At 38.5% G+C, this 24,892-nt stretch overlaps 1 protein-coding gene across 1 annotated transcript in view; it reads right to left on the reverse strand.

Moving 5' to 3' along the window:
• Positions 1 to 24,892, reverse strand: part of dnah5 (dynein, axonemal, heavy chain 5) — a 176,787-nt gene that overhangs the window by 87,931 nt on the left and 63,964 nt on the right. Inside the window, 14 exon segments of the mRNA XM_052016973.1 lie at positions 3,323 to 3,430; positions 4,175 to 4,309; positions 5,058 to 5,252; positions 7,145 to 7,332; positions 8,613 to 8,791; positions 10,798 to 10,970; positions 12,832 to 13,056; positions 13,599 to 13,811; positions 14,243 to 14,399; positions 14,799 to 14,962; positions 16,474 to 16,627; positions 16,867 to 17,066; positions 18,119 to 18,359; positions 19,925 to 20,163. Coding sequence (XP_051872933.1) covers positions 3,323 to 3,430; positions 4,175 to 4,309; positions 5,058 to 5,252; positions 7,145 to 7,332; positions 8,613 to 8,791; positions 10,798 to 10,970; positions 12,832 to 13,056; positions 13,599 to 13,811; positions 14,243 to 14,399; positions 14,799 to 14,962; positions 16,474 to 16,627; positions 16,867 to 17,066; positions 18,119 to 18,359; positions 19,925 to 20,163 — 2,571 coding nt within the window.

Raw genomic sequence — 24,892 nt, forward strand, 5'->3', positions numbered from 1 at the left:
ACTGCCTATCTGCAACCCACCTTTATTTTAAGGCCCCAGTTTTGGACTTTGGTCATTCTGAAACTGAATGTGAAATTCTATTGTGCTATAATCACTCTTTCCAAAAGCACCTTTTACAATGATGTCACTAATTAATCCTGTATCATTAAACATGATCAGATGTAAAATAGTTTATTCTTCTATTGGATCTACAACATATTGTTATGGTAAACTGTCTCAAATGCTTTCCACAGGTTTGTCCTTCAGGTAACCTAGCCAATTTGACTTGTTCAATCTAAGTTAAGATTAACATTGCTCATGCTTTCAGCAATACCTGTATGACAAGCTTCATATTCATTGAAACTCTGACCAACAGTATAATCACCATCCTAGCGGTGATTTGTTTTCTTGGTTATTTCTCATCTCAAAGCTATCAAAGCTACCCTTGCTCTTCATCCATCCTCTTAATCTTTCTGAACAGTCAAATACCCTAGAAAATGCAGTTTCCAGCTTTGGTCACTTTGCCATTATGTCCCTGTAATGACTATAAGATTATATCCATTTATCTCTGTTCATGCCATCCATTAATCGATTTTGTTATGAATGCTTTGTGCATTCAGATTAAGTGGCTACTTTGAACTGAGTTGCTGTTATACTCCTACCATTATACACACTCTCCTTTTGTGTATAGATGGCTTATAATTACCCACATTATTATCTCTCACCTGGTCCTTTCTCCTTAACTTGTTCTGTTTCCTCTTACTGAACCCACATTCTCCTCTATTTAGTTTTTTTTCAGTTTAAAGGCCTATATATAGCATCTAAAACACATTTTTTCTAATTTTCCTTTAAAAAAAAGTTATATGTCAGAATGATAATTTGGAAAAAATGATTAATGCAGTTTAAAATGAGTTTAATCACACAAAATACACTAATTCACACCACCTGTTAGCGACTCAAGTTTTCTCAAATTGCTTTGAAACGTGCAAATCTAACCTATAGATTGGCTGGAGTAAATGGTCAGTTTCTCAAGAAAATGAAGAAAAATGTTTGTTCACAACTTGAGAAATACCAGTCATGATCTCTGCGCACAAAAGATCTAGCTCCATTTCTGGTGCCTACTTTAAGGAATGCAAATGAGTATGGTTGGCAGAAATGTCCCAGGGTCATTGAGTCATTTAGAGGACATGTTGGTGTCATGTGTATTCTAGCACTACGTTTTTAAAACTTGTACAAAAGAAATCTGAATCTCAATTTGTGTTGAAAGCAAGTGTGTTTAAAATTCCACAGTCCTATGCACCAGTTGTGCCAATACTGAGCAAACTGGGCTAAAAAGCATCCAGCACATTCATGCAGAAACTCCTGCCCAATATATACAGAACTCAAATCCATGACTAAAACAAGGGTCTTGTCTGTATTAAGGAGTTACTTGATAATCTTATTGTAAAGGGCCACTTATGGAAGAGTGACCATGATATGATAGAATTTTCCACTAAGTTTGAATGTAACATTAGTTAATCCGAAACTAGGATGATAAACGTTAACAAAGGAAAGTATGAAGGTATGAGGAAAGGGTTGGCTGTGGCTGATAGGTTAAAAAAAAAGTAGTGAAAAGTTGGATGGCAGACAGGCTTTGGCCTAGGGTATTAAAAATGCATGAACTATTGTAAAAAAAAATCCTCTCAGGCACAAAAGTGCAAAAGGAAAATTAATTCATTTGTGGGAGACAAGAGAAATTAAAGACATCAAAGGAAGAGGTTTGAAAATTGCCAGAAAAAGCAATAGGCATGAGGTGTTGGAGCATTTTACAATTTACTAACAAAGGACCGAGAAATCAGTAAAAGGCAAGACAGAATACGAGAAGAGGTTGGCGAGCAACATTAAAGAACAAGTGCAGGAACTTGCAAAAATGTACAAAAAAAAGACTGGAGGGGACAAATGTGGAAATGGCAGAGGGATTAAACAATTACTTTGTGTCTTTCCTCACAGGAGAAGATGCAAAAACCCGTCAAAAATATGACAGAACCAAGGGTCTTGCAGGAATGAAGAAATGAAGGAAATAAGTATTAATCAAAAAATAGTACGAGAGGCTAGCAAGCTTGAAATTTGGTAAATCCCAAGGATGGATGATCTACATCCTAGAGTTTTGAAAGATGCAGCAACAGACAGTGGATACTATGGTATTCATATTTCAAAATTATGTAGATTCAAGATTTGTGGATTGGAAAGTAACAAATGTGATCTCAGTATTTAAGGAAGGAAGGAGGGAGAGAGAATGCCAACCTGTTAGTTTAATGCAAGTGGTGGAAAAAGCATTTGGACCCTATAATGAGTGATGTAATAACAGAATGCTCAGAAAGGAATCATTGGATTAAGCAGAATCAGCACAGGTTTGTGAGAAGAAAATCATGTTTTACTAATCTATTGGAATTCTTTGAGGATATGGCTAGCAAAATAAATACAGGGCGGAAGGAATGAGTGAATGTGCTGTATTTGGATTTTCAGGGCTTTTCAGCAAGGTCCAACATAGATTAACTGTTGGTCAACAAGGTGAGAACACACAGAATTGGGAATAAGGTACTGATATGGATTGAGAATTGGTTATGGGACAGCAATGAGCAGGAATAAAAAGATCTTTCTCAAATTGGCAGGCTGTGAGTAGCAGGTTTTTGCAGGGGTTAGTGCTTGGACTCCAGCTTTTCACAACCTACGTCACCAATTCAGTTGATTTCATTGTTCAAGACAGATGATTTGGTTGTTTTAATGGTTACTGCGGAAGAAACCTGGGTAAGTTGCTCCATTACATCTTGATTGTAATCACTATGTGACAGTGCTGGAGAGTCAGACTGCTTAAGTTGATGTATTGCCTGATGAGCAAGGAAGCTGTCTTGTGGGTGGTGTTGAGCTTCTTGATTATTGCAGCTGCACTCATCCACACTAGTGGAGAACAATCTATCAACGTCCTGGCTTTGCTTTACAGATGGTGGAAGTGCCTTGGGAACTTGGGAGATGAGAGCTCTACATGACTAATCAAAATGAATTTTCAGTCATTTGCCAACAGAATGAAAATTTATGAAGGGATTAGTGATTGTAATACCATTTACTACCATGAGGTTTGGGTTGGTGAATGGGTGTGGAATCACATTGTTTTGCAGATGACATCCATCAAACACTTACATAATTAATCTTTTCATCTGTACATTCTCCTCTTTTACATTTTATATTCATAGATGCAGCAGAATCACATGTTCTGTCCACGGTATGCATTGTTTTCAAAAATAATGATTATGAAGGCACATCACATCGAATATTAGCCAAATAATGAGGCACTTGCAGAGTTTACCTTTTTGTCTATGGCAGCTTCCAGTTCTGGGTAGCCTGCTTTGTCCAGCTGAATAGCAGGAAATAGATCCTCAATCAGACTGAGGAAAAGTGGTTCATCTTCATCAATCTAAGAAGAAATAAATATTTTGTCACTTTAGTCATATTTAAAGCTTATAAGAAATGATTAAACCATAAAATAGTTGTAATATAGAGCAAACTATTATATTTTGAAGCAGAAACTCACTACTGTCATAAATCTAAAAAAAAACATAACTGGCACTATTATTTATTGCTCAGAAATAACTGGGGATTATAAACATTCTTGTATAATCATTTTCATATTGGAAAGTGATACAAATTAATGGATTAATAGCTTTAAAATCTTTAGATTCAGTACATAATCCATACAATAAAAGACAACTTTAATAACTGTGCATTTCTTTTGGACTGATATTTACTGAAAATCGTTTCACTCTAGACAAAACAAGGCATGGTAGTGTAGCGGTTAGCATAACACTATTACAGCGCCAGCAACCTGGGTTCAATTCTGCCACTGTCTGTAATAAGTTTGTACATTCTCCCTGTGTCTGTGTGGGTTTCCTCCGGATGCTCTGGTTTCCTCCCACATTCCAAAGACTTACAGGTTAGGAGCTGTCGGCATGCTACGTTGGTGCCGGAAGATTGGCGACACTTGCGGGTTGCCCCCAGAACATTCTCAGTAATGCAAAAAGACACATTTCGCTGTGTGCTTCAATGTACATGTGATTAATAAATAAATATATTATTTTATACCAAGTCAGTTTTAGGTTGTGTGTTAAAGTTATTTCTACTAATCTGTTTTCTCTCAAACCAGAACAGAGTTGAAACTTACCAGTTTAGACAAGTTCATATCACGAAGTACACGCATAACAATGGTAGACTCTGTATCATTGGGATTGGCTCGTTTAGCAGCTCCAAGTGTTCGCAACACCGACAGGATGTTACGTAGGCCAAAATCATAATGCACCTGGTGAAGGCAAATTGTGCAAAGCTTTATTTGCAGGTTATATTTTTTTTAATGTAAATTCACTAATTTGGTGGCTATAACAAAAGTCTGCCTGCTCATGAACTGTGGATCAGTAAGAAGGTTACAAAACCATATTGCACATCCTTTGATATGCACTCATTTCAACTGCAATTCCCTGCTGCATGCCTGGAATTTGTGAAATCACTCTTCAGAATTCAAAACTTGTAAAAAATCTGAATTTAAATTATGCAGCTACTCAAATGCTTTCCCAGAACTGTCAATAAAAATACGTTGCGCAGATTTCAAAATCCACCACATCGGCTTCAAGAAAATGATTCTTCCAGCTTTTAGATGCTAGACATTGTGGATTAGATTCAAACAACAGTTACAGAATAAAATGTTTTATTAATATTTTTGTGATTAATAGCTCCAGCAATATAAATGCTGCACAATACGCACCTATCATCCTGTGGCAGAATTAAAAGGAAATCCACCATCAAAAACTAACTCAAGTTTTTTTTTTAATGACGAGCTCAGATATGGAAGGCAAGAAATTAATTTAAATAGCCATTACAGCAGATGCTGCTCCCACAAGTGAAGAAAAAGTGGATAATAAATTAGAATGTAATACACATAAACAGGTTTATACCATTGGATGATGTGATAAATTGCAACTTTACCCTTTTGTTTCGTCTTGACTAAGGATGTCATTGACCAAGTGCTCGTGTGTCGTCTGACGTGTACAAACCTGTTTAGAGAGTTGCTCTTCACATAATTTGTACAGGGTGAAAAACTTTCTGGCAAGAGTTATGTTGTCAATAAATCCACAACTAGCAAGCTTGACACGAATAATTATCTGACGATCTGGTACCATCATTGCAACAGAGCGGAAGTTAATCTTCAGATTCTCAGGCAGTTCTTGGCGTCCAGCATAGCCAGGGTTCTATAGATTTAAAAATACATTTCAGAAACACAAGAATTGTTCCTGATAACTGAACAATCTAACCAAGATACATACTTTTTATCATTCTTATATGACCAAAAAGCCATACTGCTATCATAGAAATTGGATAAATTAGTTGAAGTCACTATTATAATGATACTCACTCAATATAATACAACTATTTACATTACATTGTTCAGTTCAAACCATAGATAACTATTGCCCACAAACTAATATCTTTCTGTGGCGAGTACAGGGTTGGAAATCAGAGAACAGGAAAGGAATCGGTTAATATCAGTTTAGGAGCATGAACAGATGGATATTCCAGACTGATACAGAGACAACAGCCATTGGAAGGTACTTCAGGCCAAAGTAGGAACATAATATTATGCCGAAAGGTCTAAGTGGAGGCTAAGACCAAACCATAATGAGCAGGAAAAATGAGATTATATACTCAGACTGAGACCAGTTAGAAAAAGTACCTCAGGTTAGTTTGGAAGCCGGATGCGTCAGGATGAGCTTAAGCTTGTTACTCAGGGCCAAGAGTCAGATAAACTTGAAGGAAAGGGCTGGTGACACCATTACTTCTATAAAACAGCAGTACAGTGTGTAGTCTTAAAGAGATTAAGCTTACATAAGAAATTGAGCCAAGGGAGAACTCCCATGGCAACAGCAAGTCAAGACATTCTTTTTGTGATATTGGATCAGAGGTTCATGAAAATAATAAAAAAAAATCACAAGTAAACATTACACCACAGACATTGATTCAGAATCTTTTACATCATTGACTGAATGTTCCTAGAACTTACTGGCGGAAGAAACATTGCTCCTCGGCTTTCAGCTCTTATTTCTTCAATGAATATCATAAACAAAAAATACTACAAACAGAAAGCTTTCAATGACATGCACTTGCTATGTCTCAAGTACAGAGGGATGTGTCCTTGTGCATGAATCACAAAATGTTCGCAGACATGTGAATCAAGTAGTTAGGTAGGCAAATAGCATATTGGCCTTTATTGCACGCGGCTGGAGTTCAGAAATCGGGAATTGCTAAAATTGCACAGGGTGTTGGTGAAGCCACACCGGAAGTATTATGCACAATTTTTGTCCCCTTATTTAAGAGATATACCAGCTTTGGAGGCAACCCTGAAGAGATCCACTATGATAATTCCTGGGAGAGGAGGGTTGTCTTATCACATCAGCCAAAGAAACTGGATATGTATCCTTCGGAGTTTAGAAGAATGAGCAGAAAACTTTTTCAAACATACAAGATCCTCAGGGTAGACACGTTTCCACTAGAGGGAGAATCTTAGACAAGGAGAACTTATTACAAGATAAGGAAGCAATCAGCTAAAATTGAGGTGTGTGAGAATTTCTTCTCAGTTCTGAATTTCTGGAGTTTTCTATCATAGAGGCAGATGGAGGCTACATCACTGGAGATATTGAAGGAAAAGGCAGAGAACGTTGAAAGATTGGGGAATTCAGGACTATGGGGAAATGTCACAGAAAATGAGTTGAGCCCTGGGCAGATTAGCCATGATCACTGAGGGACCAGGTGGCTTACTCCTGCTCCTATTTTGTGCTTAAATTCAATCCCTGGTTTTTGGTGCGTCAACTGATAAAAGATAAATCAGTTTAAGGCACTACAAAAAGTTTTAATGTTCCTGAACTAGAAAGGAACTGGTCAAAGTTTATTCTTGACTGCCACATCTGGGTACAAGGATTAATTACTGTATATTGAATATATTCAAATTAGTATCACATGTGACAATGAGCAAGCACCCTGTGCTTTATACCAAACCAGCTAATTGTACTGTTTGTTCAAATGCTTTCACAAACTGCTTTATCATACTCTTGTTCCTTATGTTTTTCAAAAATTGAATTTCACTTACCATTGTGAGAAATATTCCAAATTCAGGATTCATTTCTACAGAATCTCCATCGGTAAATATGAAACTTTTCTTGCGTTCCTTTTTGCATGTCAATACTATTGCAATCTGCTGCGCAGCCACTGACAGAACTGGTAGGTCAATACGATTAAATTCATCAAAGCAACCCCAGGATCCAGACTGTGCTAGACCTATGAAAATAACAACTCATATTGTACAGCAAGTGTTGAAGATAGCTAATGGGCTTCCGCAATAGATGGGAAATATCCATTTTCTTTCATAAGGCCATTTACGTAAAATGTTACAGTGAAAATTGTTAACCTATTTAAAGGCTACAAATATAAATGCAAGTATTCTTTTCACCTGAAAACTGGTGCAGGCAAAATACAAGGTAATTCACATAGCAAAAATGTACCAGTTACGTAAAGGCACATTGCATGTTCCAAGCAATATGCACACCACTGTTCCAGGGCAAATTTTTTTTGAAGCATTTCATTTGCACAGGAACAATGCATCTCAAGCTTTCACACTTTCTGCTTAATGTTCAGAGGTTGTTAGCATAACATTTAACCATTTGCAGATTCCAGCAGGCTTCATGCTAAAAATACAATTCGACCACAACTTTTTATTCCCTCGAATAATACTGTGTCACCTATCACAGTTATATTGTTCTAAAAAGTAAATTATCCCCAAAAATAGAGAAATGCAAGTTTGCACTTAAACAAAACAATAAATAATGGCTAATATAAAAACAGAAATGTTGGGAATACTTAGCATGTCAGACAGCATCTGTGAAAAAAGCAGGTAATGTTTCAGGTTAATGAGCTTGCATCTGAAGAAAGGTCATTGACCTGAAAAATTACCCCTCCACAAATGCTGCCTGACCTGCTGTGCATTTCCAGTTTTTTTTCTACTTTTATTTCAGATTTCCAGCACCTGCAACGTTCTGCTTTTCAATAAACAATGACTAGATTAGTTTGCAAAATTTTCTTCTGCTTAAGCATTCTTTTGGGATCAAAAGAAAGGCTCTTCCAAAGAAAGGGTAAGAGGTGACTGACAGGTCTGTGGGGTGATGCGCATTCGTTGGGCTTCTGTGTGGATGGACTCAAGGTTCTCAATACCATCCTGAATACTCCTTCTCCACATTGAATATCCATGGGCCAGAGATCCCCAATAGTTAGTGGGGATGTTGCATTAAATTAGACCCTGCATGGGAGACCTTGCATTCTGTTGGCTTTCTGAAAAACTTAGTGCATAAATTTTGTTGCTTGTCTACCATCTAGTGGCCAATTAGAGAAAAACTGTTAAATCTACCACCTGTCTGCTCTCTCGGCACACATGAAGATGAAGGAGGTGGCCAAGAGGAAATATACATTTAAATGTTGTCAATGTTTTTTTTTACAACAGATTAATATAAACAAAAATTGTATAAGTATGATGGATAAGCACATATTTATATTTAATTTGTCACCTTTAAAGATTCTGCCAAGACCTCTAAAATCCATTTGATCCGAGCAGTTGAAAACCACCACATATTTCCCAAGGCACCTTCCCATGTCTTTGGTAGTTTCAGTCTTGCCTGTCCCTGCTGGTCCAGCAGGTGCTCCTCCCATGCTCATTCCAAGTGCCTGAGCTAGAGTTATGTAACATCTAAATGAAACAAAACAGCACAAGTATATTAGACAAGGAATTAACTTGTTTAATGGCAGATCAGAAATTTCACAATGACACTGACTTGTGAAATCCAGTCCCTCATCAGGACCTCAGTGAATGACCTCAGATTACAATCCAATGAGTGACAATGGTCTGGTACGGCGATTCGAATGCACAGAAACATAAGAAGCTGCAGAGAGAAGTGGACTCAGCCTAATACATCACGGGTACATCCCTCCCCACCATCGGTAGTACCTACAGGAGGCGCTGCCTCAAGAAGGCAACATCTATCATCAAGGATTCCCACCATCTGGGTCATGCCATCTTTTCGCAGCTACCATTGGGCAGGAGGTACAGAAGTCTGAAGTCCCACACCACCAGGTTCAAGGATAGCTACTTCCCTTCAACCATTCGGTTCTTGAACCAACCGGCAAAGCCCAAATCATTACAGTTTAGCAACACCTTGACCATTCTGATCACTTTGCACTAAAATGGACTTTGTTTTGTTTTTGTGTTCTTTTGTGTAAAAATTATTTATGTTTTCCTTGTGAATGCTGCTTATATGATACTATATGCCTTTGATGCTGCTGCAAGTTTTTCATTGCACCTGCGCACACGTGTACTTGTGCGTATGACAACAAACTTGACTTTGATTTTGCTCTCAAAAGTAAGTTGCAGTATGCTATCAAATATTACTGAGAAATGGATAAAGTGCAATCTGAATACTCAAATTAAATAAAGTTCTGGAAATAGCAGGATAAGTGCAAGGCAAACATCACTTAAGAAACTCTACAACATGCAGACCCACTTGATGACAAACAGTGGTTACCACCTACAAGAAGTGGCTGCACAAGTTGATAGGGTGGGAAAGAAGGCAAATGGCATGCTTGCCTTTATTAGTTGAGGCTTTGAGTTCAAGATTCAGAAAATTACATTGCAACTTTATAAAAGTCTGGTTAGGCCACATCTGGAGTATTGCATTCAATTCTGGTTGCCCCATTATAAGCAGGATGTGGAGGCTTTGGAAAGGGCGCAGAAGAGGCTTACCAGGATGCTGCCTGGATCAGAAGGCATGTACTATATGGAGAAGTTGAACAAACTTGGGTTGTTTTCTCTGGAGCAGCAGAAACTGAGGGGAGACCTGATAGAAGTTTATAAGATTACAAGAGGCATATACAGAGTAAACAGTCGGTACCTTTTACCCAGGATCGAAATGCCTAATACTAGAGGGTGTGCACTTAAGGTGGGGGGTGAAGTTCAAAGGAGATGTGCAGGGCAAGTTCTTTTTACTACACAGAGAGTGGTGGGTGCCTGGTATGCGCTGCCAGGGGTGGTAGTTGAGGCAAATACAAATGAGGCATTTAAGAGGCTCTTAGACAGGCATACGAATGTGCAGAGAATGGAGGATTATGGACATTGTGGAGGCAGAAGGGATTAGTTTAGTTAGGTGTTTAATTACTAGTTTAGTTAGATCGGCACAACAACGTGGGCTGAAGGGTCTGTTCCTGTGCCGTACTATTCTATGTTCTATAAGTACTCCAACAACTCACCAAGGCTCATCTGACACTACTTTCAAAAGATGAAACCCGAATAAGAGTTATTATTCTGGCAAAGGGTCTCAGACCTCAAATTCTAAACTCTGTTTCTCTTTCCATTGATGACGCCTGAACTGCAAGGTCTTCGAGTATTTTCTATTTTTATTTCAGTCCTCAAAAACATGAAACCTTTATCATCAGGATACATAGGATTAGCAAACACAAGGGACTACCAATTCAAAGTTCCCTCCTGACCGAAGTAATTTCTCAGTTGCTTCAATATCACTAAATCCAAATCTTGGAACTTCTTACATTCAAGAACTTTGCCCCATAGACTGGCTGTAGCTTACTAGCACATTCTCCATGGGAATTAGGGATGGCCAGTAAATGTATTATCAGCAACTTCCACCTCCCATGAATTAAAAAAGCTTAATAAACATAGCAGTGTCAAGCTTTCCAGTTTCTCACCTGTCAGTAAGTGGCGTTATAACCAATCTGTCTGTGCAACCCAGGAACTCATTCTGATACACGAATCCAACATCTGTAATATTGATTAGCATCCTGTCGGAGTCCTCATTAAAATAAAATCTGCATTGTTTCAGCCATTCAAAATCTGTGCGACTTTTGACGTGCAGACGACACTGCAAAACAAAGATATTTCAGAAACCAGAAATTGATCTTGGCTACTTCTATATCTTTAACTCTGAAATGGAGAAAATAACAGGGGCTAGAAATTGTATTGCTCACAAAATAGTGTTAAAATGATGCTACATGATGCAGTCATGCTTGGTAGACTCAGTGCCTTAGGAACAGAGTTTTCAGGCAAGAAGTATCTGTGTGCATAAGCTATGAATCGCACTGATTTTCCCAGAAATGTACATGAAGAGAGAGAACAGTTCATGAGAATTGCACACATGCTGTAATCAACCAGCAAACCTCCTCAAAGAACCGGAACATCTTTCCCTCAAGACTCATAGGGTTAGACTCTCCAGACTGCAGTTCCTCTTTTCCTCCTCTTTGTGGCTCCTGTGTTGAATCACCATGAGTCTAAGTCCCTCAGGTCTTGCTACTTTTAAGTAACTAACTGTATTCTCACCCAACTCTGCAAAATGAGTTCTTTCAGCATTGTCCCAGCCCCTCAACTAAAGTTCAACAATCAACATGCAACTTTCCAACAAACCCTCAGGCACATTATTATCCTTAAATAGAGCAACTGCAAGGCATATCCTTGGGGTTAGGCTCTCCCAACTACAATTCCTCTTTTCCTCCTCCTCGCGCTCCTGTGTTGGATCACCGTGAGTCTAAGTTGAGAATACAGCTCAGAGGTGATTACTTAAAAGTGGCAAGAATGAGGGACTGAGCCACAAAGAGGAGGAAAAGAGGATCTGCCTTCTTGTGTGTTGGCCACACTGACGTTAATAAGATATCCCTTCTTCAGTCAGACAAGGGAATACTCCAGCTGAGTATTACATCAGGACTGATATTTCCTGTGGGTGCTCAACATGCACAAAGAAGTGACCAAATACGAGCTTTTAGTTATCATTCAAAGGGTACAAATTATTTTCTGTTAAAAATTAATCAGATAGCAGTTAAAACCACAGGTCCAACCTGATTACTTCAAGTAAAGATACAATTTCCCCAGGAAATTAAGGACCTTGTTCTTCCAAACATTTCTGACCCAAACACCATAAAAGATTTAGCAGAGGATATTACAAGCTTTCAAATCTTGAAAATCTTGAGCCCTTTTTGTTTTAAACATTCAGTTTAACAAGAAGGAGAATCCAGCAATCAATTTTTCCATAGAGAGCACAGCTTAAACCTGGAAATTTGCATAGGAATAGGCTATATATACTAGGCTAATCAAAAGTTTCAAGGCTGAGTTAAATTGATTGTTGTTTAATAACAGTGCCCAGAATATTGGTAAAAGGCAGATAGGGAGCTACGTTGTACATCAGCCAATATTTTATTGAAAAGCAAAGCAGACTCAAGGGGCTTGATAACCAATATCTGTTCACATAATTTTCAACATTAAGACAAGGAGATTAAGACTGTTTATACTGAAATTAACTTATTTTATTTTCCAGATTTTAGATCACTGAATGGTGAATCAAACCTGCAGATTAATGTTCAAATACAAAGAACTTTTCGTATCCCATTAAATATCATCTTCATGAGTTGGAAATAAACTAGATTATAAAACTATATTGTAAAAATATTACAAAAAAATGTTTCAGAATGTTCTGCTGTTACAATTTTAAATCCTGGTTTATATTATTTTGTTAATCATGTTAGCTGGATTCTGCTTTCCAAATGCATGCATTTTCTAAAATAAAGAATAAAAAACAGATTAAACTGGATAACCACTGCTGAGGATTTGTTCATTGTCAAACACTCATCAAACAAGATTTTGATGATTCAACTTACTTTTCCAAAACCTTTAAGCAAACAAAATGTAATTATTACGAGTTAATAGAGAGGCTCATTATTTAACTTAATTCCTACCAGGTCATCAAAGATATCTCGCTGGTGCACATGAATAGTGATAAGAGTCTCGTATTTCACACGATCCATAGCACTCAAGTCTTTCGTTGTCATGTCAATTAAGGTATTCAGCAATTCTAAGAATGATTGATTGGTTTGTTGCATAATCTTTCGGTCGTACTTGGCATTGGTTAATGCTTCTTCAGAATCTCTTGTCCAAATCATTTGAATTCCAAGCAACCCAACCTTTAGAAAGAAAAAAAGTCTGTAGTTTGATACAATCTGACATTGATAGTGTTCTTATTCAACATAATACACTCAAAATAGGCCAGTTTACCTCTAATGCTTACATTTAAATAAATATGACCCATTTTGTTCTTAGAACAATAGAAAATTGTAATTTTTACCTTGAATAAAACCCTGTTTTGATGCATAAAAGCATTAACTCTATCATAAGACTCCAGGTTCAATTGCGAGCAGTTTAAAAAGGAATCAACAAACTGCTACAAATTTGGAGATCAACCTGTACATTTAGAAGTATTCAATAATTTCTAATCATATTTTAAAAAGAGAATTGTAAAAAAGCAACATAAAAACAAATGTATTGAATGAATCCTCATAAAATATCAATGGGTTCTTGATTATATGACTTTTCTAAGACAAAATTTACAGGAAAGGGATAACTAACAATAGATACGTCTTCATAATGAAATGGTGTAGGTACCAAGTCCGTATCTCAAATGCAAATAAACAGAGAATACATTGCAATGTTTTAATTAGAAGTATACCTGTGCTGGATAATAATTAAGGAACTCAGTCAGTTGGAAAGTAGTGTCCTGAATGCTCATAGATGCAGAACGGATGACCAGATGGAGTGATTTCTGAGATTCCAAAAGTAAAGCATTTAGCCAGACCTCTACATTTCCTTCTGCCATAACAGGTTTATCCAGTTCAATTATTTCACCCTCACGTGAAGACACAGCCAAAATACGATCATACACCTGTTGATAAAGACATACTGACTCTATAATGTATCCAACTTGCTACAGTACCATATCCCAAGTCTTAATTTCAATGCAACGTAACAAGTCTTATTAGCTTAATAAGTTAATGGCTCAGAAATAATGAATTTCAAATTGTGCTGATCACTGTAGGATCGTTGCTGTCCTAAGCCTCAATTGCCACTTCTCAGCAAGATGTCGGGTCTAATTTCCTAAGACCTGACCACGTGCAAACTGGAAGCTGCTCAATTTTCAGTTCATTTGGAGAATGAGCAGGACATTAGCAGCCTTCATTGAACACCTGGTATTATGCTTCCTGCACTTCCCATATACACTGTCCCAGAGATGACAAAAAAGGAAGTTAACCTTAATATTTCTTTTTACATTGAATCATAAACATATAATTTCAATTCCCTGGTTCTTCACCTTACCCGGTCATGGAAGCGGACAGTTTTGATGTTATCAAAAACATTCAGCAGGTGTGCTTGGATGGTATGGGAATCTGAAGCCTGACCAAGGATTTCAAGGAGGGCTGGATCAGATACAAAAAAGAACCGAGGAAAAAGCAGCCTTTTCTTTTCAAGATACCTGTAAGTGGAAGATAAAGCAATAGCCAATAGGCAGACAAAGTGATAACAAAGACAACCACACCATTTAACCTGCATTTTCACAATGCGAGGATTAAAATTAAATAACTTTTAGCTCAACTAGAGGAAACCAATAGAAATGTTTTGCAGTACAGTGTTTATTTATTTTAACATCTAAAATTTAAATGAAATAATGTTACTGGTGTCACAAAAGCTATGGACACAATAACCGAACTAAGCTTGCAAAATTACAACAAAACACTATAATGTAATTGTTTCAGACATATCAAAGAACTAAGTCAGGTTTTAAAATTAAAGATCGGGTCTGAATCAGTATGAATGGAAACAGTTCTGTCCATAACACCTCAGATGATGGCAGCTCAATAGGTTAAAGACTTACCCTGTCAAAGACTTCTGACAGATTTCCAGTTGTTCTAGTAAATGTGGTAAAAGTTGTCCCATGGTTTCATCGCCTACACAGCAATGCACCACATTTGGGGTCTCATGAGCCCGAGTCATGATCTTCACCCAGGATTTGTCAATGTTTGAAAAACGTTTGGCTTCCTTGAGTCAAAGCAGAATGACAAAGGAAAAATCAATGGTAAAATAGCAAGTTAGTACATTGCCACTTCCTTATCCATAGACATTGTCACTGGTAAACCTGTTATCTTCTCTTGTTCCTGATGTACATAATCTTTGCAACTCACCTTCCAATTGTCCAATGTACTCCCTTAACATTTCCTGTTTGCAACTTAACTTTCTTGAGCTTTCTATGATTGACACTATAGTTCCTCGTCACTTATTTTTCGTCTGATTTTTAAGCTTTATACACACTTTATTTCTAATGACTTACCAAAAATATTGAAGTAGCTTAAAGTAAATTGAATTAGTAAATTGGTTTATTATTGTCACATGTACTGAGGTACAGTAAAAAAAAAACTTTGTTTTGCATGCCAAGTAGGCAGGACATGAGCAATATTGTTTGACAGGTTTTTCCAAAAGGAGTTAATTTATATTTTAAGAGCATCCTAAGCCACCTTTAGACAGTCCTTTGAATGCTTACAAAAGTATCTGCAACATTTATCAATGACACTGATGTTTGTGGTGCATGCCAATGGTAAATTAGAATGCTCTATGTCTAGATTAAGCTCAAATAAATTAAACAACAGTTATCAATTTCTACCCCAATATGTTGGAAGTTAATAATCTGTACAGGTAGCACACTGACATGACATAGCAGAGATCTATGCTGCTGCAGAGTGTAACTGAAGATTGTATCCTCTCCATTATAATTTCTCCCCATGGAGCAGATAAAGGAGAATTTTTTTTTAAAAACGCAGACACTGGAAGTCAGAAATAAACATGGAAAATGATGGAAATACTCAGCAGGTCAGGCAGCATCTCTGGAAAGAGAGACAGTTAATATTTCAGGTCTAGTACGCTTCGTCAGAACTAGGAAGGAGAGAAAACAAATTAGTTTAAGGTAGCAGAGAAGGAAGGAGAGAGGGATGATAGAACAAAGGGTACATCTCTGATAGGGTGAGACCAGATAAGTTAATGTGACAGTTAAAATTGGATTAAGCTTATTTGTCTGTGTAATGTGTTGCTAATGTGGGACATGCTCTTCAGGCCAGACTATACAAATAAAAAACAGAGCCAAACAATGCCAGGCAAAAATGGCCAGTTCTGAGACAAACAGAAAGAAAGAGTGAGTTATCTGAAGTTGGTGAATTCGATATTGAGTCCTGTGGGCTGTAACGTGCCCAGACGAAGATGATACGTTATTCCTAAAACTTACGTTCGACCTTGTTGCAATAGTACAGAAGGCCACAAACAGAAAGGTCAAAATGGGAGTGGAATGGTGAAGTAAAGTGGCAAAAAACATATATACATTAAAACAAATATCTTTTACTGTATTCCAGAACCCACATTCCTTAGAAATCAGATCTAGCACTTTCATCAATTTGGCAGGTTTCAAAGGTAAAGTTTCATACTGAAAAGAGAAGTCCTAACAATTGTCTTCAACCTGGAACATCTTATGATTTAAGTACAACTCCTCCCAGCCACTTCCATACCTTTGGGAGTTGTTTAGCAATATCTCCACCTACAAAAACTGCCTCCAAATAAATCCACAGATTCTGTACAGTCATCCAGTTCTCAATAATATCAGTTGTGTTAGACAGATTGTGAACCCATTTCTGAATCTGTGCCTTGAATGGGGTATTGTACCTGCCATGAAATAAGAATACAATACAACCTTTACCCAAAATGAACCATATTTGTACAATTCATTTTCTATACTGCCTATTGTATCGACATTTTTTAAAAGATAAAGCTAATTTAAACAGAAAGATTTGCCTTCATTAAACATTGCTTGAAAGTAATCTACATCAATTGATGAAAATCTGTCTCTGTAATCAACAGCCAACTAATCTGAAGCAAAATTATGATATGTGTACATAACTAACCTGTTACTCATCAGTGAACCCAGGACCATCAAACCGTCCTCCATATTGGCAATGATTTCCGATGTACTGTCCCCTCTCAGCAGAAGTTCACCACGTGTTTTGAAACTGGCAAAAGTGAATGTTTTGCCATCCCATTCTGCTATAACCTGTTTTAATTTCTGCTCAATGTCTTTCTCTTTCACTGCACTAATGCAAATATCCTGCAATAAACCAACAAACAGAGACTGTTCTCATCGTGATACTCGCAACTGAAAGACCTTGTTTGTGTGTAAGGAACAAGTGCAGACTATATACAAATGATTAGTCATGAACTCAAAATTTCTTATTCAAATATGAATAATGACATGATGAATGCTTTAATATTCTGTAGTTTAGATGTGATTTAAATATCGGAAACAGTTCTAATGCTAGTGATGAAAATCAAAGAACTGCAGACGCTAGAAATCTGAAACATAAACAGAAACGCTGGAAACAATCAGCAGGTCTGGGAGCACATGTCCCTTTGTTTGTTCTCTTTCTCACTTCCCTCATCAACCAGATGGCATCTTCAACATCTTATCAGGCATTTCTGGTCCCACCCAACTCGAGATATTCCCTTTGTTTTCTCCATTCACCGCAACCTCTCAGGAAGTTAAAACTATTTTATTTTCTCTGGTTCTAGTAAAGGATCTTCAATTTTAAATGCCAACAGTTTCTCTTTCTACATATGTTGCCTGACCTGCTCAGTGTTTCCTGCACTCTCTGCTTTTGTTTTCATGAATGACGTGTGTGCCAGATAATGAAAGTCCAAGAGTGCACTTAAGAATGTTCAGGTTTTGAGAGACATGGCACAATCCAAGCTTAACAACACACTGCTTTTAGAATTTTGGCACAATAGTTTATTCTTTTTTTAATATAAAAGCTAAAGAATTGACTTTGCTGAATCCTGTTCCAACTAACTTTAGACTAGAACTGGAGTTATCCCACACATTCATTTTTTCTTTTGTAAAATCTGATGCCTCAATAAAAAGATAATTAAGCAAATCGAGAGGACAGACTTTCAATAAACAAGTACAGGTATATAACTTCTTAATATCGTTTGCATCTTAAAAGAGATCTCCATTTGAACTCAATAATCTATAAGTTGTGAAGTATCAATGATGTTTATATTTGAAGAAAGCAATACATTATAGTGACTATTAATAATTCACATTATTCCATTTAGGTTACACATCTTGCAAAAGCATTCCGTGGTTTAACTTAAAACAAATACCTCAATTTCTTCTTTGTATTTCAGTATTGAGGCTTCCATAATGTTTCTCAACTTGAACATTTCACTTTCTACGTCAAAGCTATGCCCTGTGGTTTCTGCAATTCGCTTCCAATGCCGTAGCATCATAGCTTTGTTGGACATGTGCTCTAACAGTGGACAGCATTCATTAAAATCCTCAACAGTTTGCTTCAAGTCCAGGTATGCTTGCCATTCTTTCAAAGCACGAGGAAGCTTGCGACACCTGAAGTACAAGTAATTGCAATACAGATTGAAGAAAGGTATGGAGCATTCAAAGATAAGTTTATAATTGTTGCTGGTTTCTTATGGCATCGCAGACCTTAGCTGTGCGTAACTCATCTTAGTTTAATTTTGCTGATGATCCAACAATGGACGTTAGCGTTGGTGGATGAAGCACTTTTCCTCTCAGGCAGTCTTTTGGAGTCAAGGATGTGCATTTATCAGACACCTTACAGGACTTGGGGACTTGGGGGGGGGGGGGGGTTGCGGAATTGGACATCTTTACTTTTTTGGAGCACATATGGGACGTTTGTGCATCCACCTGCATCATTTTCCAACTGACCACAACTCACCCCAAATTGGGAGATGCAAAGCAGCATGCCACAAATCAAAAACTGATAAAATTTCCATAAAGTTTCCTCAGAATATATATTTACTATACAGTGGGATATGTTGAAAAGCTTCCTAACCAAAATAATAATTGGAATAATGCATTTTCATGGAGAAGAGCCCCTTATGGTATTTTGAAATATGAGCTACTGAATCTCTTGGCATGACACCAAAAATGAGAACATTGACTTGATTGCTGAGGACAACCATGATGCTGATTTCATCTGATGGAGCAATGGGGAATTTATACTTTATGCAGCAGCATAAAGGCTGAAAAACACAAATCAGCAGTCAGAGAAAAATAAAACCTAACAGCAAGTGGGTAAAGTTTTAAAACCAGAGGCGTTCTGAGATTCCCTTCAAAAAAAATAAATTCTTTAATTTGGTCAGTAACTATTTGGTACCACTCTCTAAATCTAGCTGTGCAGCTTTCAATTCAGATGCAGTCCACATACAGCTACATAATCAATTCATTTGAGCCTTTGTCTTCAAGTATGCTACAAATTAAAATGTAACAAAAACTTATGGAGCTCTTTAAACTGTTCATTAATTTAAAATTACACTGGTATCCAGTGTAGCACTACCCCACAGAGTGCTGATTCATTACAGTGCTCTTGCTCAGCCAAAGCAAACACACATAGATACATACCCTCCTACACTTTAAAATAAAATACATCCTTTCGGGCTGCAAGCTGCTATGCCCAGAATCTGGCTTGAAACTCTGCCCTTGCTGCTGGTGCACCAGGAACCTGGCGCAGATCCCTGACCTGCTGATGCTCCTCCAACAATGCATCATTCTGCAGCTCAGTGTGCAGAGGCTGCCTTTGAAGGCTGGTGTTGGGCCAGTTGGGAGAGTGGTTTCTCTCATTACCATCTGTTGGATGTGATGGAATTGCTGTCTCCTCTTCTCTCTGGTTGCACAGCTCTCCCCAGCCCAGAGACTCCTCTTGGTGACAAGCTCTCTCGGCAGTCTCACCCCATAGAATCATGAGTCAATGCATCACTGGATTCATCCCTGACAGAGCAGCATCTCTCTCAGTATTATAGGATATAGAATATTAGTGGCCTTGGAAATATTTTAGTTTAACCCATATTCACATCCAAATTGAAAATAACAAAAATGACAATTTTCAAGTATCAATGTCAACAAAGAGCAACTTCTCAAATCGTAAGCATTACCTTATCTGAAATTCCATAAGCTCACTGTTGATTTTTTCGATGTTGACCTCTGACCACAAGATGTCATAGTAACTGTTCACAGTATTGATCACGTTATTGTACAAGCCGTATAGCTTCTGGAGTAAAGTCAATTGTTTCTTTATTTCTAGCAACTGAGGATATTCAGTGACGGGCAGACCAAACAGTTCTTCACCACCTGTGTACGTGATGTACTTCCGAAACAGGTTGTCGAATTGATTCTGGCAGCAAAATGAGATCATATGTATAAATACACGTGTACATAAATCTTACAAGTATTAAACATTAATGATAAGTCGTGCAGTGAAACCGTAAAAAAATAATGAATGTATCAGAAATTCACTCTGGGTCAACAATACCTGAAGTAGTAATGGGCTGCAAGGATCTTGGGCTGAACTTTAACATGGACTAGAGCACGTGGAGTGCAGGTGGAGAGTTCCAAACCAGGGAATTTGTCCATTATGTCAGGTTGATTCCAACATACTAACTTCCCCAGTTTACTCAAGTGCACTGGTCTATATGAGAGCAACCATTCAGGGAAATGGTGTTTAAATGAACACCATGGGCTTCAATTTGAGCACATTTTCAATAAACTTTACTATTAGTCCTTCTGCTTGGTCCACAACAGGACTTTTTGGTGCAAAGCAATCTGAAGGTCCCAAAAATATAAGTTAGCATGCAGGTATAGCAAGTAATTAGGAGGGCAAGTAAAACATTGGTCTTTTTTGCAAGGGGTATGGAGTATGAACGTAGGAAAGTTTTGAATTAAGTTTACTATGCACTGGTGACACTGCAGCTGGAGTACTGCATGCAGTTTTGTTCCCCATTTTTAAGGAAGAATGTGCTTGCATTGGAGGCAATGCGGAGAAGGTTCACTAGGTTGATTCCTGGAAAAAAAGGGATTGACTTCAGAAGAAAGGTTGAGTAGGTTGGGTCTATACTCACTGGAGAACAGAAAGAGAAGTGATCTTATTGAAACCTACAAATTCTACTGACAGGGTGGATGCTGAGAGAAAGCTTCCCCTATTGGGGGTACCTACAACTATGGGGCATGGTTTTAGAATAAGATGGAGTGGTGGCAATTTCTTCTCTCAGAGGGTCATGAATCTTTGGAATTTTCCAACCACCCACCAACCCTACCAGAAAGCTGTGGAGGTGGAATCATCGAATAAATTCAAAGTGGAGACTGACCGACACTTAAACTACAAGGGAGTCAAGGATTATGGGGAGAGAGCAAGAAAGTGGTGTTTAGGCCAAGACTGGGTAAACCATGATCTTATTGTATAGTGGAGCTGGCTCAATGGCCAAATGGCCTACTCTTGCTTGTTTTTATAATGTTCTTATGTTTTCCAGCCTTCCTGACACCCATCATTAATGAGAACAGAGCGACATCAATTATTCAAGGGAAATATAGTAATAAAAATGCTCATTTCTCTCAACTTCTTGGGAAATAGTTTGTTCACAGTTCTTTTGTTGAGAATTTCTGCACTGCATGGTTTCATCTACATTTTAGACGTCTTTCCTATCACATCATTGTGGTTACCATTAATGTTGCTTTAATTTGAGCCTCTTATGACAATCAAGGTGACCAAACAATTGCAACAGGCAGCGCACCAGCAATGGCAATAGCACCAGCAGCTGGCTACTCACAGAGCAAAATACGAACTGCTGGAGGAACTCAGCAGGTCAAGCAGCATCTGTGGAGGCAAAAGGATGGTCAACACCTCAACCCGAAGCATTGACCATCCTTTTGCCTCCACAGATGCTGCTTAACCTGCTGAGTTCCTCCAGCAGTTTTCTTTTGCTCCAGATTCCAGCATCTGAAGTCTCTTGTGTCTCCTGGCTACTCACAGACCTGTCAGTGCATATTAGAGAGGACAACTGCAAAAGACATTTATGTAGGACAGCAATAGATTCTCAATTCTTTTAAAGGCTCTTTGCAAATGCAAAAAAAATGTAAAGAGCAGCATTTGTGTGACGTAAATATATAATAGAAGCTTGTCAACAAAATATTTTCAAAAACACCATTGTACATTCTTGTACAACTACTTTTATGCTACTCCTATGTGGTGCAACCTCTTTGACTCAAGACTATTCAGATCCCTGCTTTGCCTAGTGAATTCTTATAACTTTTGGGCATGTGGGAAGAAGAGAGCACCAATGATGACCCCCATCTGCTCTTGTTCAAGAGTAGATACAGCATTGGGAGGCAAAGTATAAGAGGTATTGAGTGAGGTTGTAGCCCTGAGTGCAGTCCTCATTTCTATTTCCCTTCGTCGTCATTCCTCATGGACCAGTTGTATTTCACTGCTGTCACCATGGCAGATTCTGCGAGGTGACACTACAGGCATGCATAGATTTATTGTGTTGGGAGTATTTGATATTCATTGCAATGGGTACTCTGCGTATGAAAGAATTCAACTTCTCAGTAGCCTCAAACATCAACACACTTATGCTTGAGCTGGGCTTCTGCATTTTCTTTGCAATCATGGCACTTGCTATCATTGCTCTTCTTCATTGCCCAGGGTACAGGTGGAGGACGTATTCATCTGAACAGAGCTTGAAGAAATCCATAACCTACAATGAGAACTCTCTGCTTCTGTCCAAGCACAGGATTTGTTCCCGCTCATTAGTTAATTGCGAGCAAACAGGTGAAAACCTAACCCTTTGCTTTATTAGTCCCACCAAAGTGCAAATACCAAATAATGTATCTATGAGCTACTGCAAGGCCTGATCAAGTCCTGTGATCGTGCACTTTCAGAAGTTCTTTTGAGCATTTGTCATTGGTGACTTCCACCCACTGCAGCTGCATGTGTGAAAGCCTAATTGAAGATAAAAGAAGAATTAATCCTCACAAAAAAGTGATGATGATACGGCACGGTAGCGTAGCGGTTAGCACGACGCTATTACAGCGCCAGTGATTGGGGTTCGATTCCCGTCGCTGTCTGTAAGGAGTTTGTACGTTCTCCCGTGTCTGCGTGGGTTTCCTCTGGGTGCTCCGGTTTCCTCCCACATTGCAAAGATGTACAGGTAGGTTAATTGGGGTTTAAAATGGGCAGCGTGGACTCATTGGGCCAGAAAGACCTGTTACCACGCCGTAAGTAAAATTTTTAAAAAAATCTTTTAACTCATTTTCAGGATTTGGGTGTTGCTGGCAAAGGCAACATACAATTCTCATCCCTAATTGCCCTTAAAAATGTAATGCTCAGTTTCCATTAACAAAGGCAGAAAATGTTGGAAACATTCTGCAGGTCAAGCAGCATGTGTGGGGAAAAAAAAGTTAACAGATGAATAGTCTTTAACCTGAAATATTGAAAACTTGCTCGTCCCATCTGCCTGCATTTGGCCCATATCCCTCCAAATCTTTCCTGTCCATAAGCCTGTCCAAATATTTTTTAAACAATGTAATTGTACCCACCTCTACCACTTCCTGTGGCAGCTCATTCCATATACCTACTAGCCTCTGTGTGGAAAAACTTGCCCCTCAGGTTTCCTTTAAATCTTTCCCTTCTAGAGGGCATAAGGGCTTAAACTTATGTACTGTTTCTCTTTCCTGCTGAATGTTTTCAGCATTTTCTGTTTCTATTTCAGACTTCCATCATCTGCAGTGTTTTAATTTTCATTGACTATGTTAGCTTCTGGTGAAGGTACTGCCACGGCACAGTTGGAGACGGAGTTCAAAGACATACACCCAATGATGAAGAAGATGTGGCAAAATATTTCCAAATCAGGATGACGTGCAACTTGGAGAAGGAACACATAGATGGCAGTGTTCCACGTGCTTGATGCTCTTGTCTTTCTTGGAAGTAAAGGCCATGGGTTGAGAGATGCTCTTGCAATAGCCTGGGAGAGTAACTGCAGTGCTTTTTGTAGATAATACACCCTGCAGCCACTGTGCACTGGCCATAGAGGAAATTAATGTTTAGGGTGGTTGATGGGGTGCCAATCAAGAGGGAAGCTTTGTCTGGGATGAAGTCGAGTTTCTTATTGGCACTACACTCATCTGAGCAAATGGAGGTTAGAGTGATAGAGTTATATAGATGGGCAACAGGCCCGTCGGCCCAACATATCCATGCCAACCAAGATACCTTCCTGAGCTAGTCCCATCTGCCTACATTTGGCCCATATCCCTCTAAATCTTTCCTATCCATAAGCCTGTCCGAATATTTTTTAGACAATGTAATTGTACCCACCTCTACCACTTCCTGTGGCAGCTCGTTCCATATACCCACCACCCACTGTGTGGAAAAAATTTGACCCTCGGGTCTCTTTCCCTTCTAGAGGGCATAAGGGCTTAAACTTATGCCCTCTAGTTTTAGACTCCCTTACCCTGGGAAAAAGACTGTGGCCATTCACCTTGTCTTTGCTTATTCCATCACACTCCTGGCTTGCGCCGTGTAGATGGTGGAAAGGCTTCAGGATATCAGGACTTAATCATTTGCCGGAGGATACGCAGCATCTGACCTGCTCTTGCTTGAGCTAGTGATGAATGGTGGCTGCTGGGATATTGACGGTGATATTGACTCAGTGATAGTAATCGCATTAAATGTCAGAGGTAGTGGGTCACTGCCTGGCCCTTTGGTGACATAAGTGTTACTTGTCACTAATCAACCCATGTCTGAATGTTGTCTAGGTCTTGAGAAATGCAGGCATGAGCTACTTCATTTGCTGAGGTGTGAGAATGAAATTGACCATTATAAGGGTTGATGACTGCATATCCCCATCTATGATGTTCGGAAGGTTATTGATGAAGCTGTTGAAAATGGCTGGACCTACAATTGCAACCTGTGGAACTTCTGCAGTGATGGACTGGTGCTGGGATGATTGAGTTCTGCTGACCATAACCATCCTCCTTCCTGACAGATATGATTCGAACCAATGGCATGTTTAACCTTTGTTTCCATTTGACCAGTTTTACCATCCTTCTTACTACCATCAAATGCTACCTTG

Source organism: Pristis pectinata, chromosome 5 (assembly GCF_009764475.1).
Source record: "Pristis pectinata isolate sPriPec2 chromosome 5, sPriPec2.1.pri, whole genome shotgun sequence".
NCBI lineage: Eukaryota > Metazoa > Chordata > Chondrichthyes > Rhinopristiformes > Pristidae > Pristis > Pristis pectinata.